The sequence below is a fragment of the Daktulosphaira vitifoliae genome, unplaced genomic scaffold, assembly GCF_025091365.1.
Source record: "Daktulosphaira vitifoliae isolate Bord-2020 unplaced genomic scaffold, ASM2509136v1 Scaffold_3, whole genome shotgun sequence".
Lineage (NCBI taxonomy): Eukaryota > Metazoa > Arthropoda > Insecta > Hemiptera > Phylloxeridae > Daktulosphaira > Daktulosphaira vitifoliae.
In genome coordinates this window covers 38877594-38899521 of record NW_026099574.1, presented here as the reverse complement: position 1 = coordinate 38899521, position 21928 = coordinate 38877594, and the positions used below count along the sequence as shown (strand labels likewise).

Below are 21928 nucleotides of genomic sequence, written 5' to 3'. Positions count from 1 at the left end.
TCAGCTCTCACTGGACCGATTTCTTTTAACAATACGTCAAAAGATCACAAATTGTATCTAGTTGAAGACATTACCCTTAAAAATTTAAAAATTTTCCCTCGTTCCCCGCAAATGGGGGAAATATCCAAAAAAATTACAAATTTAAAAATCGGTAAATTTTATCATTTTTTTCACTTTTTTTTCTTAATACTTCCATAACTTTTTCAAAAATAAACAAATAAACATAATTTTTTTTTAANTGAAAAATCAACAAATCAACATAATTTTTTTTTATACTAAAACCTTAGATATTTCCCTTTTATTTGATATCATTTTTTTGAAAATCTAACACTTAACCTGCTCATTGGGGGAGATTTAAAATAGCAACTTTTTTACAAAAACTAACTTTTTCAACTTAATTTTTGAAAATGTTCCGGAAATACTGCGTCCTTTAAACATATATCAAATTAAAGCTTATTTTATGTACTACAAAATGAAAAAAAAAATTTTTCCCGACGACCTATCTACTATGTGCAAATTGCTGTCAAAATTTAAAAAAAAATGTAATATTTGCGATAAAAATCACCTTCTATAAGGATGTTTTTTGTACTTAAAACTGCCATAACTTTTTCAAATATTAACAAATCAAAATAATATATTTTTATATTGAAACCTTAGGTAATTTCCTTTCATATGATATCATTTTTTTTTTGAAAATCTAACACTTATTCTGCTCACAAAGGGGATTTAAAATAGCAACTTTTTTACAAAAACTAACTTTTTCAATTTAATTTTTGAAAATGTTCCGGAAATACTGCGTCCTTTAAACATATATCAAATTAAAGCTTATTTTATGTACTACAAAATGAAAAAAAAAAATTTGTCCCGACACTTTATCTTCTGCATGTAAACGGTTGCCGTAGTTAAAAAAACACTATTTTTGTGTTAAAATTTTCGATTTTCGATTTTTAATTTTCAACTTAAAAATGCTATAACTTTTCGAAAAATGCATGTATCAGCACAATTTTTTTTTTTTTAAATACATTATAAGTACATCTTCCATTTGACATACTTTTTATTAAAATTAGACAATTTCCCCTTATATAGGGGGGGTTCAAACTTTGAAACATTGTATAAAAAATAGAACTTTTTCAACTGAACTTTTGAAAATGTTCCGGAAATACTGCGTCCTTTAAACATATATCAAATTAAAGCTTATTTTATGTACTATAAAATGAAAAAAAAAAATTTGTCCCGACGACCTATCTTCTATGCGCAAATGGCTACCGTATTCAAAAATATGCTATTTTTCTATTAAAATTCTAGGTTTTGTATTTTATTTTATTTTAAAATATCTTATTAGGAGAATATATTGACTTTCATGAATATTATATAAATTAATTGATATAGAATAAAGTTCATAAGACATAAGAAATTAAACTTATTAAATTTTTTTTACTTCTTTATTTTCATACTAAATTTAATAATTATAATTAGTATTTATTCATATATTATATTTTAAAATCAAAGAACTACTAATTAGGATATAATCAAAGAAATAAGAGTTGATGTTGCTTTTGGAATAATCCACCAATTTCTCTAAATGAAATACTATCTACAGATTTGCATCGAAACGTTTCTTATGATAGTGATTTTAATCACTGTCAAATATCATCTATACTTGTCCCATCTATGCCTTGTCTACACTGTGCCTCGACCCCACTGTGCTTCCGTTTTTTTTTTTTTATAGATGCTTGATATCTTTACCTTTCATTTGGTATATTTTTTTTTATAAATTTAACCCTTTACTTGCCCACAGGGGGGGATTTAAAATGACAACTTTTTTACAAAAAATTAATTTTTTCAACTTAACTTTTGAAAGTGTTCCGGAAAGTCTGACACCTTTATATATATCCATAATTAAAGCTAATGTAATATACTTTATAATGGTAAAAAAAAATTTCGGACTTCATTTTATCTTCAGGGTGAAAATAGCTACCGAATGCTATTTTTGTGTGAAAATTCTCAATTTTGTATTTTACATTTTTAAGTTTATTATGCTATAACTTTTTGAAAAATGTATGGATCATCACAATTTTTTTATGAGAAGTAGTATTTATATAGATCTTTCATTCGACATACTTTTTTTTTAATTCGGACCATTTCCCTTAATACAGGGGGGATTCAAAACATAAAAATGCATATAGAAAGTAGAACTTTTTCAACTTAACTTTTGAAAGTGTTCCGGAAAGTCCGACACTTTTATATATATATTAAATTAAAGCTAATGTAATGTACTTTATTATGAAAAAAAAAATGTTGAACTTTATTTTGTCTTCACGGTAAAAATGGCTACCGAATACTATTTTTGTGTGAAAATTCTCGATTTTATTTTTTACATTTTTAACTTTATAATGCTATAACTTATTGAAAAGTGTATGGATCAACACAATTTTTTTATGAGAAATAGTATTTTTTAATAATCCCTTTTTCATTTGACATACTTTATCTTAATCAGGATATTAATAAGGAAATAGCAGATCATGAAGCTTTTGGAATAATCCACCAATTTTTTAAAAATAAACTATCTAAAGATTTGCATCAAAGCGTTTTTTTTTATAGTGATTTTAATCACTATCAGATATCATTATACTTGATCCAATTATGCCACGTCACCACTGTGCAGGGTTATTTCAATTTGATTAATTAGGTATGTGTTTAGCGTTGATAATGGTCACATTATTCCTGAAATACGTACTTTTTAGTAATTTTTTTGTGGCTTTTTGAGTAAATATTTTTAATATAGTTTTAATTTTTAGTAATATATACACAAGTAATCAAATTTTATTATTGTACTTATACCAAACTGAATGCGAATCCTCGATGAATTTTTATTAGTCATCTTATTAATATAATATCATTTTTAAATTCCTATGAATTAATTTTAACAAATAAATATAAGTTAATTTTTTTCTCGTGATATTCAATAATTGTACATTAAAATATAAAAATTTGCTGTTGTGAGTGTTAAATTAAATGAAAAGATGCTTATCTTATCTAATAATCACTTAATTGTATTCTCTCATAGTCCGCAGTAGACAGTGTTGATTTATAAATATTTAAAGATAGTTACATTTTGTTTTCATTGGGATATTTTTATGAACTTCCTCTATTTAAAAAAAATACTTCCTTTGAGCTAATTTATGACCAAACATTTTTTCAACGAATCATAATTTGAATACTGATGAGAAAAATAAATAAATAAATATATATATATATATATACAAATAAAATTTACTTATATATATATATATAAATAAAATTTACTTATATATATATACAAATAAAATTTACAAGTAAATTTTACTTAATTTTAATAAAAAAAAAGTAAATTTTTGCAAAATTATGCTCTAAAAAATGTTAAAATAACTTAAAAACGTTATAAATAAAAAAAACTTGCAAAAATTACGAAAAGTTTTTTCTATAACTAATCAACTTTTTTTTTTTTTTCACAACCGGCTTAGTTGTAGGCCGCCCTGGAACTACCGTTAGGTATTACTTCAGGGCGGCCCACGCCGTCTCTAAAACTCATACCACCACGTTGTGGATCAGCCCGAAATTAATCAAGAGCTAATTCACAACGTGGTGTGGCCTCCCCCGTTAGCCGGATCCCAGAGTGGGATCCGTTGCCCGGGTTACACCACGTGGAAGTGGGGGCAGGACTTTGCGAAGGGGGCAAAAATAACTCACAAAAACATAAAACATATAAACACGAATACCTAAGGCGCCGGCCTAAACCAGCGCCTCAGGTCCTCCTGTGCCGGGCGGCGTGGCTGCCTCTGTCTCAGGATAACTAATCAACTTGTAAAACAAACATTTAAATAAATCAATGTTGTAAGAAACAAAAATATTGTAAAATATTAACATTCTAATATGTTTTATAGGTAGGTAAAATAATTATGGAACAAGCTGCAAAGTCTAACATGAAACGAGTCACTTTGGAATTAGGAGGCAAAAGTCCTCTTGTAGTATTTGATGATTTTAACGGTTAGTTTACTTATTTAAATAGCATAGGTTATTAGAATCGACACAGTATCTTTTCCCTGTATAAAAGAAATTTTTATACGATAACAATAGACATAATTATTCTGGAATTTTACACTCCTCTAACTTACGTCATCATCTAATTTATAGTTTGTATAATTTGTGAAATATGACATTTTTTTTGGTGCTTCTACACAATATTCTGTTTGTTTAAAAGAAATTTCATATTATTTTTCTAAGTTCAATATCTTCATATATTGTTTTCAATTCCTTCTTATATGTATATAATACAAATATTTTTAGTATGACAAAAATGTTTTCGGTGTTCTTCTAGTTATACTATAAAACTTTATTCATATCTTCTTCCTCGCCTTAATCCCAACTCCTTGGGGTCGGCCACCCATATCCTAAACTTACACTTGATATGATCTCCCACATCATTTACGTTCACATCAGCTGTCCTCATTTTGCATTCAATAGCATCCCTCCATCTCTTTTTTGGTCTTCCTCTACCTCTTATTCCTTCAACATTCATTTCTATAACTGTTCTTACAGCTTCCGATTCTTCTCTCCTCATAATATGACCAAACCATCTAAATCTAATTTCTCTCATCTCATCTACGATTGATGCTACACCTATACTTTCTCTTATATGCTTGTTCCTTATCCCTATCCTATCTTCTCTAATCACTCCACTCATCCATCTAAGCATTCACTTAGTTTCACTCTATTACACTTATTCTCTGCTCTACTTTCTTATTAACCGCCGAACACTCTGAACCATACATCATAGCTGGACTCACTACAGTCTTATAGAATTTACCTTTCAGCCTCATTGGAATTCTTTTATCGTATAAGACGCCAGACGTTTCTCTCCACTTCAACCACCCCCACTTAATTGTTTGTTTTACATTCTCGTCAATACTACCGCTCTTTTGCATAACTGACCCTAAATACTTAAAACTTTCCACCTCTCTAATCATGTTCTCGTCTGTTTTCACTGGCCTCCTCATTTCACCTACCTCGTGTTCTCCTTTGTCAAACTCGTACTCTATATACTTTGTCTTACTTCTAATTATTCTTAAACCCTTTTTTCAAGAGCTAATCTCCACACCTCTAGCCTTTGATTAATTTCCTCCCTATTTTTTCCTATTAACACTATATCGTCAGTAAACAACATGCACCACGGCACCTCTCCTTGTATTTCTCTAATAATTTCATCCATCACTATAGAGAATAAGTAAGGACTTAAAACAGAACCTTGGTGCACTCCTACTCTTACCCGAATACTTTTTGTTACCTTCCCAAGCTTTTAAGTGCCATCATATATATCTTCTATTATATTAATGTACCTTTTCGGGACTCCTTTCCCCTTAAGGCCCCTTTAAAACTTCTCGGTACTCTATCATACACTTTCTCAAAATCTATAAATACCATACACAAAATACTGGCTTTATTGTTTACTTATCAGGCATAAATTCAAACTGGTTTTTGGATACCATGTCTCATTTCTTATTCTCTTATCTATTACCTTTTCCCAAATTTTCATACAATGACTCATAAGCTTTATGCCTCTGTAATTTCTACACTCCTGTATGTTACCTTTACCTTTAAATATCGGCACCACAATACTATTCCTCCATTCATTTGGAATTTTCCTTTCTAATGAGATTTTATTTAAAAGTTCCTTCAACCACCTTATGCCATCACCGCCTAATGTTTTCCATATTTTTACTGGTACTTCATCTGGTCCTACAGCTTTTTCTTTTTCTTTTTTCACAGCTTCCCATACCTCTTTCTCACAAATTAAATCTACCAGTCACTAAATCTACGAGATATCCTCTAATGTCTCTTTTGGATACTCCTCATTTAGTAATTTTTCAAAATATTCTTTCCACCTTTTTTCACATCATCATCACTCGAGATTACTCTATTTTCAATATATAATATACACCTTATATAATGATAATCTTTAGACCTTTTCTCTCTTTTTTTTTGCAAGTCTATAGATTTTTTTACCCCTTTCAATTTCCACCACCGGATCTTCAATTTTTCTCCCATGTTCCATCTGTTTTTGTATATTCTCTTCCCGGTACACCACAACTCCAATACCATCAGGCTATTTTGTGTTGTTACATTCTCGCTTGGTATAACTTTACAATCTTTTACTCGCTTTACGTTCTCCTCTTCCACATAAAATAATCAATCTGTGATCTATTTCTCCCACTCTTACAGGTTATATTATGTTCTTCATCTTTATAAAATAAGTATTAACCACATCAAGATCATACAATACTGCGAAAACCAGGATTCTTCAGTCTTATTCTTCCCATCATATCCTCTCCTCTCATTAGCAACACGTCCATTCATATCTCCACCTATCAACGCATCCTCATTGCCAGGTTCCCCTTGCATCACCTCATTCATCTCTCACCAAAACCTTGTCTATTTCATCACATCCTACTTGTGGTGCATAGGCACTTATTACATTCAGCACTTTTACCTCGAATATAAATATTACGACTACAGTTCTGTCACTTTTCCTAGCTACTTCTACTATTCTACTTTTCATATCCTCATCCAGTATTATCCCTACACCATTCTTTGTACTAGACTTACCTGAGTATATTATTTTATAACCCTCACCTATTTCCCTCGATTTCTCTCCTTTCCACTTAGTTTCTTGCACACAATAAATGTTAACTTTTCTCCTTTTCAATACTTCTACTAATTCTCTTTTTCTACCAGTTAATGTTCCAACATTCCAAGTATGTACTCTTACTTTATATCTATCTTTTTCTCCATCTGTCGACCTGACGCAACCTTATTAGTCGCCTCTTACGACTGGCAGAGGGGCCTTAGAAGTATTCTTATTCCCTATCCACAGGGAAAATAAATCTTTATTCATATATACTTTTAATAACAAATTATAATTTACTTTTTAAATTCAGTTGATGAAGCAGTCAAAATTGCTCATGATGCTGTATTTTCTAATATGGGACAATGCTGTTGTGCGGGAACAAGAACATTTGTACAAGAAGGCATTTACGATGAATTTGTAGAAAAAGCTGCGAAATTAGCCTCAGAAATGAAAGTTGGTAATCCATTTGAAAGTGACACTAAAGTTGGACCTTTGGTAAAATAAAATTATAAATTAAAAAATATTTTAAATTAATTTAAATTTTCTTAATGAAAAACGTCTGCTAATACCATTAAAAATATTAGATTGATGAAACACAATACAGCAAAGTTCTTAATTTAATCGAGTCTGGAAAGCTACAAGGAGCCAAATTGGAAGCAGGTGGGTCTAAAGTTGGAGATGTTGGATATTTTGTACGACCAACTGTATTCTCTAATGTTACTGATGATATGAGAATAGCCAAAGAAGAGGTAGATTATTTGCAATTTTTTTTTTTACAAAAAAATATATGTAACTTTTTGTGAAGATATTTGGACCCGTTCAGCAAATCTTGAAATTTAAAACTATTGATGAGGTAATCGAACGCTCCAACAATACTGAATATGGTTTAGCAGCTGGTATTTTGACCAAAAACATTGATATTGCATTAAAGTTTTCTGAAAGCGTCGATGCAGGATCAGTATGGTAATAATTTTTCACAATAAACTTTGTATAGGCTGAAGTGAGAAAAATATAAACAAATGAGGTAGTACATTAATTTTTTTCTTAAAATATTTAGTATATTTTATTTTAAATTGAAAAGTTTTGGTCCTTATATGTTTACTGTCATTTTAAATGTAAGTTTGAGATAAAAATCTCGTGTATTTATCCAAAAAAATTAATTTACAATTACCTCACTTTACCTTATTTCTGAACTATAATGGTCCATGATTTTATTATTATACTAATTTTTATTTTATTTTAATAATATTTTAAATTTATTCTTAAGTAGTCAAACATTTGATTTTTTAACTATTTTCATAGTATTTTCTTATAAATTAGTGGTGTTCTGGAAAACTGTATAAGTCAATTATTTATAAAAATAATTATATAATTGTATTAGTAAAATAATGGTACTCATGAAACTATATGTCTAATTATATTATAGTCGTTTTATCATTGATGATCATTAAAAAATGTTTACTTCCCGTGCATCATCAAGATATTTCATTAATTTTTCTTTTATAAAAATTTCCTTTTATTAAATCATAAAGACCTAGAATTCCTTTCTTGATATTTTAGTATTGTCATGTTATCTGATATATATTCTTTATGATAAATTTATAGGGTTAACTGCTATCTAGCTGTGAATCCACTATGCCCATTTGGTGGTTTTAAACAATCGGGACAAGGCAGAGAAATGTATGTTTCATATTATAAACATAAAATTAAATGTAATAATGTGTTAATATGATTTATATCTGTTTACAGGGGAGAAGATGGATTGAGTGGATATCTAGAAATAAAAACTGTTTCTATTAAAAAACATTTATAATCCTTTTTATGAAATAATTTATAATCTATGATACTAAATTAATTACATTTACAAAGTTTTGAGTTATTATGTTTCAAAATTTATTATTTAAAATATTGTTAGCATTTTTTTTTTTTTTTTTTAATGAATATTATTGAAAATAATATTATGTAAGCTTTATTTCTATTTGTGTTATAATATTAAAGAGGAAAATAGATTACTTTACTGGTATTTATTGATACTTGACGGGTAAAACCTAGGAAATTGTTATACATAGAACTTGGAAATGGCTTTTAGGAAAATGTTTACAAAAATATTTGTATGTATATGACATTGTTTTATTCTACAGATTAATACATTGGAGGGATTATTTTAATAATATTTTATTTAACCATAATAAATCAATGGTCTAGCATACAGAAAATGTATTGACAGTTTTAGCTTACATGAGTCAAGATATGGAATAAATTTAAGTAACTGAATGTTTCTATGTCAGTGGCATGCCCAGGGGGGAGGTCAGGGGTCATATCCCTCTCCATTGCTTTTTTTTTTCTAACATCGAGTACCTAACAGCAATAATTGAATAAAGTTGTAATTATATTTGTATAACAACATTACATCATATCATACAAAACACAAAATATTAATAAATATTTTAATGAGGCTTGACCTCTAAAGCCCCCTTATTAATTTTTTTCTAATTCTTTCACCCCCATTAGATGTATATAGTTGTATTAATACCTAATAGTTATGACACTCCTTTCCATTTAAAATTCCTGGGAACGCCACTGTTCCGTATACTTCAATTATTAAATTTTGAAAATAAACTATTTATAGTATTTTAAATTTAGAATTTACATTGACTCACACGACGATGTTTATTGTTTATGTATTTACAAATATTTTTAAATGGAGCCTTGAAAAATTCTTAATAGTGCATTTATATCTTACGTGTTACATTAAAATATATATGTTATTTTTTTCAATTAGAAAATTATATAGAATATATTAATACAATTTTGTTTGGTGCTAACATTTAAAAATATTTCCGGTTATAAATACTTGAATTAAGTTAAATAAAATACTTATACTTATAAAAAAGTGCTACAATTTTCGCCAAAAATATCAAATTAAAGTCGTAATTAGGAAAAGAATTAAGTTTTCCAAATTTAAAACTATTATTAGTGTTTTAATTTTGTAAAATATAAATGTATTTTAACTACTTATTTAATGAATAACTTCATTTATCCGGTTGCTTTCTACCCACCGACAAGTATGGACGTTTTATTGCATATAGAACGTTTATCTACACCGTTGCTCAGTTGTTTTCGTAATTGGCAATTTATCCTATAAACACTATAGTTTGACTATATGTTTTACTGTAGTTATGTCTAATCAGGCTTCGGTGGAGGTTGTTCTACCTCTCTAAATTGGCATCAATCGCTCGCGTTACATCTTCGGATGGAAATTTTTAAGATTCTGGTAAGAAATTCTGATTCGAAGTCTCCATGTGGCCCTCTAACATAAAAATTCAAAACCGCATTCACCACCTCACCGCTCTTTCTACTGAATGACTGTATGATGATCGACTCGGCTATTGTTGTCTCCGATAAGCTAATGACCTCAACTCATAATGACGGTATTATATACTTTCTTGATAACTATTCCAGACCTTTTTATGGGCTAGCTTTTTCGTCCAACAATAACAATAAAGGTGATTTAAATCTAGTGAAACTTGGTAAAGTTACCACAAAATTATTTAAAGGTATTCTTAACACCAAACCAATTAGTTCTAAACATGTTAAAATTACTTTCGATACAGTCTCCAATGTCAATACTTTTTTAATCTCGCCTTACCAGTCTGAAAATGGATTACACTTCAAATCCAATTTTATATAGTTTAGGTAGTATAAACCTAGACATAAATGTTTTGGAAATTGATTTTTGGGATAGTCTTGAGTCTTTTATCGAAGTTATTTCTTTCAAAAGAATAAAGTCTAAGCGAGACAATCAACTTTTCCCCCTCCATTTATTGAATTGAAATTTCTAGATCCGTCCTTACCCAAATATGTACCGATTTACGAAATCATTTTCAACATTTCTTCTAACATACGCAGTCCCGTCCAATGCGCCAAATGTTTTCGGTTTGGATACACACAAAAGTTCTGCTGTAGTAAAGAACGCTGTGGCCACTGTGATTTGACAGACCATAATGCTTCTACTTGCTGGGCAAATCAACCTACCCACTCTCATGTATCTTCTGTCAATTGAACTATCCCTTCACCGATCGCCACTGCGCTGTATACACCAATCAAAAGGACATAAAAAAAATGTAAAAAAAGTAATAAGTCTCTTTCCCAATGAAGTTTATATTATATCTCGTTCTTCTTTCGTAGATTTCTACAAGGAAGGTGTCTTAGCTCTCTTTTTTTTAATATATATATAAATATATAAGCATTATCAGTAATGACCTCTCCTCTCTCTTCTGATTAATCACTTGATCACGCTGTGGCTATTCTCAACTACTTCTTTTCTATCCTTTACAAAAACCTCCTCTCTTGTTATTTAATTACAGCTCCTGAAAAAGAGTCGTATAATCATTTCTACAAGAAAATATATACCTCTCTCTATACCCATTGTCAATCTAGACGGTCATTTAATACATCCTCCAATACTGTTACTTACTTGTTAGACTTAACTTAGATCCTAAGTTAAGATGAGTTTCTCATTTCCAGTTCCTTTTTTTCTATACATCTAGCTGGTATAATTTTGTACGTTATATTCCAGAAGTCCTATAATCGTCTTCCCATTTATGAGTAGCCTTAGGAGGCCCAAAACATCACCCCTACTCTTCATATTCTAACTAATTTCCTAGGCTCCTCACCTTTCTAACCTTGAATTCTTTTCTTTAATAATTATTAATAATTTATTCTCTCGCTACACTTCTATAAACTTTCTCAACTTTCGTTTAATTTTTACTGAGGAGTCTACCTGATTATCCAAAACAGGTTATACTTATTATATACCAAATCTTAATATCTTCTTTTTCACCAACCTGCATCCATTTTCTTCCTCCTTTACCACTGAATGCATTGCTATTGTTAATGCACTACATTTTTGTTTCTCAGGATACCTCTTTTCTCATCTGCTCAGATTTGCAGGTATGTCTTTTAGCTATTAATACTAACCATTTGGATTCCCAAACTTTCTCTATAATCCTTTCAATTAGAGCACTCTTCCTCAAAATTTTATTGTCTAGTAATGAAGTTCAATTAAATTGGTTCCCTAGCCATGTCGGGACCTCGGTAATGAGTTCGAAAATTCTTAGGCTAAATACATATCATTTCTAAGTTATCCTTCCTTTCTTCCCCCTTATTCTGATGCTTTGCATTACTTTAAATCTAACCTGACGGAAGCATGGCTCATTAAGTGTTTTTTCCTCCCTAACAGCTTTGCCCAATGGCATCGGTCCAACGTACCTAGTCCTTCCAAAGTCCCGTAGTTCTAACAACTAGATCTCGCTCGCAATATCATTTCTAGCTTTGTACGATTCAGACTAAATCATAACCTTTTACCAGCATTCCCTTACAAATTATACCTTAACTCTGTTCCCTTTTGCCATTTATAAGAGGAACAAGTCATTGGAGACTTCCCTCATTATTTATTGAGTTACTCCTCCCTGGCGTCTAATAGGATCCTGCTTATAAAACTTTTAGAATCCAATGAAATTTCAAAATTTGTTCCCTCTATTATATTAAACTCTCGGTTTATTATTGTGATTACTGCCATTATTCATTTTATATTGAGCGCTGGTTGCATTATTTAACTACCTTATTATAATTTACTGTACATACTTTACTCATGTTATTATATTTAACACCAATTATTTTTGTAATTTATAACGCTAATTAATACTATATCATTTAATTCCTATGTAATTGTCGTGTTATAATATTTACATAATAAAAGCTATCAAAAAAAAACTTTGTTTATCGAAAGAAATTATCACTCTGTATGAATTCTTTTATTCTCTATACTGTACATCTAGATTAATAAAATAATTGAAACATGCGTTGCATATCACTTTTAAAATTATGATAGTATATATCTACCTACGCCATTGTAAATTATTCATTTAGTTAGTTGAGTTGTGTTCTAGTAATACTTTTCTAGTGCAGCGTGGTATTTAGTTTATTTTAAATTCAGTGTCAATATTTTATCGTTAAACATGGCGAATTCAAATGTAAAAGTGAAATATAATAAGGTATTTGTTTAATTAATTTATAAATGTTCCATATTAATGGAAATAATAATAATTATTTAAGTACAAAAAAATTATTAAAAAAATATTAATATTAAAAACTTAAGAAGTAGAAAATGATTTAATTATAAAAATATATACCTTTGTAAATATTTAATTAAAAATGAAAAGAAATATTGCCTTTGAAAATGTTTATTTTATTTAAATAAACTGAATATTTATAAGTACACAGTTATTCACTTAATTAATTGAAAAATAGAAATAATATTAATAATTTTTTTATTATTTTTTTTTAGTTCAGTGTCTTTCTTAATTTATGAATTATGAATTTCTTTTTTCGTTCATTTCTTATAGCTTGGTAGGGTATTAACTTTAATTTGTCAAATAGGTAAATATAACCTACACAGAAGTAAGATTGTGGCTTCAGTCATACTCTTTCTTTCCAATCGCAAAAAATTTTTACAAAAATAGCAACATCCGCTTTTCATCTACAGTCTTAACTCTAAATTGTTAATAACTTCCGAAATACTGGTCCAAAAATTGTTTCGACCAGTCATTTTCTTAATTAAATCATTATCTAATAAATAAGCTAGTTAATTATATGTATTGCTATTTGAAATATTAATTTTAACACCCTTCTAAGATATAAAAGAATGAACAAAATGATTTATGATTGATAAATTGAAAAAAACATTGTATTAAATGAAACCAATAAAAAATTATTAATATTATTTTTATTTTTCAATTAATTAAGTGGTTCATAATAAGTGAATAACTCTGTATATAGTTAAAAATATTGATATCTCGTGGCTATAATATATAGTAAATAAAAAAACTAATCCAATTAGATTAGTACCTAAATTAATTATAATTGTAATAAGTAAATTAATTTATATTAAATTTATTTATTATGAACAAGTAAGGTTATCACTAAAATATGGTTGATATGTTATTACAGATATTTATTGACAATAAGTTCATCGATTCTATCAGTGGAAAAACATTTATAACGATAAATCCGACAAATAAACAAAAAATTGTCGACGTTGCCGAAGGAGACAAGGTAATTTTAATTAATCAGTAACATTAGTATTTTAAAATTTAGTGGTTAGACATTTTAATTTTACATACAAATAAGTTTTTAATAGTGATCGAATGAGAGGAATGCATTGAAAGTAAAACTTATTCCAGACACGCAACCAGAATTTTTTTCAGAAGGGATTATTATTTTATAAAAATTTTTTTTTGCTTATCAAAAAGAAATTTAAATTAAAGGGGAATTTTACAATTCCTTACCTACTGGATGTGTCGAAATTTTCTTAACTTTTTGTGTTTTTTTAATTCACGCCTCTATTCTTTTGATATGTCTAAGTAAAGTTCTTTAATCTTATTTTCAAACCAAATTTAATTTTCTTGTATGAAAAACTTAACACTAATATATCAACTTTATACTAGGGTTGAATAAATGAAAAAATTAAAAATTTCTTTGATTTTTATCTCATTTAGACTGGAGAACTGCATTTAGATTTTTTTCATCACCTCTTTTTTTGACATTATTACTAATTTTTAAAAACGAGTATTTACGTGTAAAAATTGATTTTTATTTTTATATATTAAATATAATTCGAACAAAATATCAATTCAAATTGTTATGTTTAACCTATATTTTTGGTTCTATAAAGTTGATTTTTTTAAATTTTATAATTTAAAAATGTTGAACTTTTAACCTTTTTTCTAGTTTAACTGGCAAGTATAAAATTGATATCATTAAATACTAGATTTTATAAAGATTTCAAAAATGGTTTTGTTTAGATTAACTTTGGTCAGGAACTTAAATAATAGAAAAGTAAATTTATGAAAAAAGCCGAAAATTTCATTAAAATCACTTTTTATATTTTCTGTATTTATATCGTAAAAAATAATTTCTATGTAATCTTTAGAATTTAAATAAATGATACAATTAAAATATTCAGAACTATATTCCTTATAGTTATTTCCTATATTTTTTAACTAATTAGTAACATCAAATATCAAAAATTAGTGGCGAGAGAAAAAATCTAATTGCTGGTTTGATATTAGCACGTAGAATTAAATAATAAAAGTGTATTTTTGAATCTGATGAAAATTCCATGTAAAACCTTTAATTCATAATTAACAACAAATTATTTTCCGAACAGTTTTTTTGTTTTTTTATAACATAAAAAAAAAAATGTTATCTGAATATGTAATGTTACAAAAAGTAACAAAATTAAAACACGAAACTTACATTCTGGTGACGTGTAATCAAAATTTTCATTATGAGTTTTGTCTGTATAATTACAACCAGTAAGTATTTAATTAATATTATTAGGCTGATATTGATCTTGCTGTTAAGGCAGCCAAAGCTGCATTTAAAATTGGATCCAAATGGCGTACAATGGGTGCAACTTCTAGAGGTCAGTTAATATTAAAATTAGCTGATTTGATAAACGAGCACAAAATTGCTTTGGCCAATTTGGAGTCTTTGAATAACGGAAAACTATATGAAGACTCTCTTATAGATATTGATGCATCAATATCCACATTAAAATATTATGCTGGATTTGCTGATAAAATTCACGGCAAAACAATACCGACGAGTAAGTATTTAAAATAGTATATTACTCAAATAACTGTTGGGTTTAACCACTAAGCATTCATAATACAAAAATTGTATATAATTGAAAAATATAATAATTTTCAATCTTTTCAAATACTGTGAAGTACTGCTCGAGAGAGTGTACTAAAATCAACACATCAATATATAAAAAAAATTTTTGAACTTATTTGCATCCTTTGATAAGAAATAGTTAACCTTACAATATTATTCCGTATACTAAAATTGGACCCATTTTTTAATAGATGGCCCATACTTTTCATACACTAAGCTACAACCAGTTGGTGTAGTTGGTCAAATCATTCCTTGGAATTATCCCATTTTAACAATCGCTTGGAAATGGGGACCAGCTCTTGCCACTGGATGTACAATGATACTTAAGCCAGCGGAACAAACTCCTTTGACGGCATTATACATAGCATCACTTACAAAAGAAGTAATTATTCTTAATCAGATATAGTTTTGATGACAATTGAAACATTACTTATTTTAGGCAGGATTTCCTAATGGTGTTATTAATGTCGTTCCGGGATATGGACCAACAGCTGGTGCAGCTATAGCTAGTCATCCGGATATTAATAAAGTGACATTTACTGGTTCTACGGAGGTAAATAAATTTAATATACTTAGCATTAGTATATATATTTTTTCTATTTGATTAATTTTAGTTTATTTACTATTATACTACAACTTATTTAAAATAAAGACTTCAATATGTATTAAAATAAAATATTCCATTACTATTAATTTTATATAAACATAATGAATAATAAATATTAGTAAACGAAGAGACCCTTAAAAATCCCACTGCGAATACTATTATAGTAGTTGATAAAATAAACAATATTTATTACTACATTTTTATAATGAAAATCATTTTTATTAGATACATAATATTTATTCTATAATATTTTTATATTTTCAAAGTTTTAAAATTCTCTCCTAAACTATTAATAAAATTGTGGCCGGATATCATTTTTTCTAGGCAGTACAAACCTATATTTAAGTACTGGGTTACTCTAGTTAAATCATTCAATTTCTTTAATATTAAATAAATTACATTTGTTAAGAAAATAAGTAATTAATTAACGCTATTAAATCTTTTTCATATTCTGATCAGAATTTTTCTTTTAGGTAGGTAAAATAATAATGCAGGAAGCCGCAAAGTCCAACATGAAACATGTTACTTTAGAGTCGGGAGGCAAAAGTCCTCTTGTAGTATTTGATGATTTTGATGGTTAGTTAGTCTTTTTATTTAAAAAAAGTGGCAACAGACATAAAAAAAAAAAAACACATCATGGTAAAATTAATACCTTCTCAGCTTCGCATCGAAGCTAAAATTAATTTTATAAACGTAATAGAGTCATCTCCTTAGTTTAGAAATAAATATCTCAAAATTTAGAAAAATCATATATTTTATTTAAAAATTATTAATGAATATATAAATATTTTTTAAATTGAGGAAATTTCTTTTATACACCTTAATATCTTTTATCATTCTCCGCATATTATAGCTCTAACAATAGTTCAAAACTTTCAATACATTGTTTTAGAAATAATATATTACGAGAATAATAAATATTTATTTAATACTTTTATTCATTTCAAAACTTTAGTTGACGAAGCAGCTAGTATTGCTCGTGATGCAGTTTTTGCAAATATGGGTCAATGCTGTTCGGCAGGAACAAGAACTTTTGTACAAGAAGGCATTTACGAAAAATTTGTTGAAAAAGCTGCAAAATTAGCTTCAGAAATGAAAGTTGGTAATCCATTTGAAAGTGAAACTAAAGTGGGACCTTTGGTATGACGTTAAATATTGTGATTTTTTAACAATAACATTTTTTCATAATATAATATACCAGGTGGATGAAGAACAATACAACAAAGTTCTAGGTATGATCGAGTCAGGAAAAAAAGAAGGGGCTAAATTAGAAGCGNCAGGAAAAAAAGAAGGGGCTAAATTGGAAGCGGGTGGGTCTAAAGTTGGAGATGTTGGATATTTTGTACGACCAACTGTATTCTCTAATGTTACTGATGATATGAGAATAGCCAAAGAAGAGGTAGATTATTTGCAATTTTTTTTTTTACAAAAAAATATATGTAACTTTTTGTGAAGATATTTGGACCCGTTCAGCAAATCTTGAAATTTAAAACTATTGATGAGGTAATCGAACGCTCCAACAATACTGAATATGGTTTAGCAGCTGGTATTTTGACCAAAAACATTGATATTGCATTAAAGTTTTCTGAAAGCGTCGATGCAGGATCAGTGTGGTAAATTTTCATACAACTTATATTTCATTTATTCATAATCTACACACATTTTAGCTTCGATACTTATGTTACCTAATATAAATAAAAAAAAAATGTATTATGGCTATCAAAGTTTCACAAATTTATAAAATATTTATTCATATATTACACTTACTCGTATTATCATAAAACTTACAATCACCATATAAATAAGGAGATAAAAGTTTATTTTGCTTTTGAAATAATCCACCATTTTTTAAAAAAGTTAAACATTACTACAGATGTGCATCGAAGCGTCTCTTATGATAGTGATTTTAATCACTATCAGATATATCTATACTTGTCCCAACTGTGTCATGTCCACACTATGCTACAATACCACTATACTACTGTTTTATTTGTTTACTAATTTATTCTTATCAACAATAGTTTTTTATAGGTTTAGAATCGAGTGTGATTATGAATTATTTTAAGGCATCTGTTTTGTTCTGGATCTTTTATACTTAAATATAAATTTTGATTTTCGATTATAAAGGTTTCGGTTTTAATTAAATTCATTAATCTTTTTATAGACAAAAGGTATTCTCAAGATTTTATCTTGGTGAGAAACATGTATAAAAAATTTTTTATTTACATTATAGGAATCTATAATTTATGTACTTTTCCCTCAGCGCGCTAATATTCTAAACGATTTTATGTGACGAGTTCTTATTCATAAGATGAAAATGAAGGTGGGCTGATTACTCTAAAATTTTAGAAAAATCATTTGTATTAATATTAAAAGACTACTTTAATATATTTTTAGGGGGACAAGAAAATAAAATTTAGCTCTTATAATCCACCCTGCGCTTAACAGATGAAGATCGTTACTACAAATGAAAATAACAAAAAAATTAAAGTACATATTTTTTTTTATGGGGAAAGATAATAAATATTTGGTAGTACAATATAAGTCATTCTACGAACTGTTTAAATATTTAATTTATAAAGGTTCTGGTTCGGTTCCCGTACTTATTTCAATTTGGGTTATAAATATTAAAAAGATTTTGGATTTTAAAATAACCACTTTTTTTAAATTCTATTCCATTCCCTTCTTATATCCATAAAAATATATACTTTTGATGATTTATTTATTTGGTTTCATAATGTTTACTATAATAGGGTTAACTGCTACGATGTTTTCAATGCACTGAGCCCATTTGGTGGATTTAAACAATCTGGTCTTGGCAGAGAGATGTATGTTTTCACTTTATACTTAACTATGTTAAGTGATATAGTATTTTCTAATGAATATTTATATTTTCCAGGGGAGAGGATGGTTTAACTGGACATCTGGAAATAAAAACTGTTACTATGAAGAAACAATTATAAATCATTTAGGAATTTATGTGTAATAATTTTTATTATTGATATTTAGTTTAAAATTATTCGAATTATACAACATATGAAATAAATAAAGTAATTTTTCAATACCCTAGAATTTTTTTTTGTGTTATATTATTGGTAACTATTTTATAGGTTGCTATTTTTAAAGAAAGCTACGCATTATAGGTAGCTATTTTATTTTAGAAAAGCCAACTAGAACAATTTTTTAAATAAAAATAATAATTTAGTTTTACTAAAATGTATAATAATTTAAAAATACAGTTTGAAAACTGTAACTGAGTTAACTAATAACTATAAAAACAAAAATATTCTTAATGAATAACAGATTCATTTATGAAGTCATTAAAAGTCATTTAAATAAATAGATATTTCAAAAAACCATTAGTTTACAATAAACTAATGGTTTACAATAAATCTTAAATATTAATTGTAATATAAACAAATTTATCATCATGATAAACATAGAAAAATCAAACATTCAGATTTATGTGATCTTTGTATTACGATAAATGTTCTATTTTATTAATTATTTTAAACCTATATTCATTTAGAACGTAGAAAGTTACCTAAAAATGGTCTATTATTGAACAATTTAAAAAAATGTCAAAATCTATCGATTTTATCGTAATTTTTTTTTTTGAGATTTCCTTCATTTACGAGGAACGAGGAAAATTTTTCAATTTTTGTTTTCAACTACAGTAGAACTCCAATTATCCGAACTCCGACCATCCGAATCGCCGATTATCCGAATCACTTTCAGAAAAAATCAGAAAAAAATTTGTCCAAAGTCCGCGGCGTCAGTGTAGGCACAACACGTGGTAAGAGTTCCCACTCCAGTTCCGGCGCATTGCAGTCACCTGTCATTGTTTGTTTTGATTAGTCAGTGAATGGGTCCCGGTCCCCATTAATTCGGATAATTGGAGTTCTACTGTAGATACTATTTGTGATCTTTTGATATATTATTGAAAAATATTGGTCAAGTGAAAGTTGAGAAAAAGTAGTGACAGACACACAAATAAATAAACACACTATGGTAAAATTAATATCTACTCAGCTTCACATCTAAGCTAAAAAATAATTAATATATAATTATATAATAAATATTTAAATTGGTAATAATTTTTATACCTAGTATTTATCAAATAAATTATTTTTTATACGTATTTATTTTTTATTAATACTTAATAGAAAAAGATTAAACATTTACCGGAAATACTGCAATCTTTAAAAAAGTGTAAAATTAATGCTTGTATTACATACTATATGTTTAAAAAAAATTTTGTCTCGAAGACTTGTCTTTTACATATAAAATTAGCGTACTCATGGGTGTATATTATATTATTATGTTAGTGTCATATTCCACTATGACAAAAAGAATATATGCGAAGTTACATTTTTTTCGTTTGGAGGGGTAGTGAAATTTTTTTTACGTATATACACCAAGATGAAAGTCTAATTACACCACTGTATAAAAAGTACCCCGAAGTTAAATCAAAAAATATTATTTTTGTGTAAAATCCATATTTGTTGTGATGTTATAATTTTCTACTTCATTTTTAGCTTCGCATTGAAGCTGAGAAAGTATTAGTTTTACTACGATGTGTTATTTTTTACTCTTTATTTATTTTTTTTTTTTGCCTGTTACCACTTTTTCTCAGCTCTCGCCGAACTGATTTCTTTCAGCGATACGTCAAAAGATCAAAAATCGTATTTAGTTGAAGACATTACTCTTTAAAAATTGAAAAAATTTCCCTCATTCCTCGTAAATGGAGAAAATCTCCAAAAAAATTACAAATTTAAAAATCGCTAATTTTCAACAATTTTTCAATTATTTTTACTTTAAACTGCCATAATTTTTTTAAAAATGACTAAATCTATATAATATTTTTTTAATAGATGCATAATGTCTTTCTATCATTTGGTAAATTTTTTTATAAATCTGACATTTACTTGCCTACAGTGTGTCGTACGTTGGTAGTGCCCCAACGTAGACACAAAAGTTTAACACAAATTAATTAATGTTTATATATATTTATATTGACGACGAGTTCGTCGTTCGAGCTCTTCTCGAGTCCTCCCGTTGGATAAACTGATCCGTCTCAATCCTTCTAATTAGTGGACTACTAAAGGGGTAGAGTTTAGACCCGTCAGCAAAGTCTAGCTCAAAAGTAACAGACTGAAGGGTGGCTCCTTGTCAGCTATCAGCACAACTACCTTTTTACTATACCCACTGAAGGACGGTTAAGCCCAAAAACTAGCCAGCTCGTACACTAATTATTAAGATTGACTAAAGGACTAGCAGTCCAACCTAAAAAAATAAAAAAATTTTAACTTTATTAAGTCTTCACGGTGAAAACAGACATCAAAGTTTATAAAAAAAATTTTTTTTTTATATTTTTAACTTTATAATTCTATAACTTTTTGAAAAATGTATCGATAAATATAATTTTTTTATGAGAAATATTTATATCCCTCTTTTATTCGACATACTTTTTTTTTAAATAACACCATTTCCCCTTATATATTTATATATTCATATATTACACTTATAAATCATAAAACTTGTAATCAGGATTTAAATAAGGAAATAAGAGATCATGTAGCTTTTGGAATAATCCACCAATTTTTTAAAATTAAACACTATCTACAGATTTGCATCGAAGCGATTTTTATGATAGTGATTTTAATTACAGTCAGATATCATTAAACTTGACCCAACTCTGTTACATCCCCACTGTGCCGCGACCCAACTGTGCTGGGTTTTTTAATTTATAGCTTAACTATTCCGATTCCGGAGGTAGCTTGAATTCAGGTTGTTATTGTATTTTTTAGCTTCGATGAGAAGGTATTGGTTTTACTAAGATGTGTTTTTTTTAGCTTCGATGCGAAGCTGAGAAGGTATTGGTTTTACTATGATGTGTTTTTTTTTTTTTTTTT

At 27.9% G+C, this 21928-nt stretch overlaps 2 protein-coding genes across 2 annotated transcripts in view; both read left to right on the top strand.

Annotated features, from left to right (window-relative positions):
• The window catches only part of LOC126901476 (aldehyde dehydrogenase 1A1-like), a 15465-nt gene extending 6789 nt beyond the window's left edge, over positions 1-8676 (top strand). The window contains exons 6-11 of the mRNA XM_050677937.1: positions 3924-4026; positions 6975-7159; positions 7249-7413; positions 7470-7627; positions 8270-8344; positions 8414-8676. Of these exons, the coding sequence (XP_050533894.1) occupies positions 3924-4026; positions 6975-7159; positions 7249-7413; positions 7470-7627; positions 8270-8344; positions 8414-8477 (750 nt within the window). The 3' untranslated portion in view covers positions 8478-8676. The remainder of the gene's footprint in view (positions 1-3923; positions 4027-6974; positions 7160-7248; positions 7414-7469; positions 7628-8269; positions 8345-8413) is intronic.
• A 3903-nt stretch (positions 8677-12579) lies between these two features.
• LOC126901475 (aldehyde dehydrogenase 1A1-like) lies at positions 12580-19077 on the top strand. Its single transcript, XM_050677936.1, has 11 exons — positions 12580-12720; positions 13676-13780; positions 15068-15335; positions 15598-15788; positions 15846-15959; positions 16487-16589; positions 16969-17153; positions 17215-17412; positions 17469-17626; positions 18767-18841; positions 18913-19077. Exons 1-11 carry the CDS (start codon positions 12685-12687, stop codon positions 18974-18976), a joined length of 1497 nt encoding a protein of 498 aa, XP_050533893.1. The 5' UTR covers positions 12580-12684; the 3' UTR covers positions 18977-19077.
• Positions 19078-21928: the final 2851 nt, after the last annotated feature.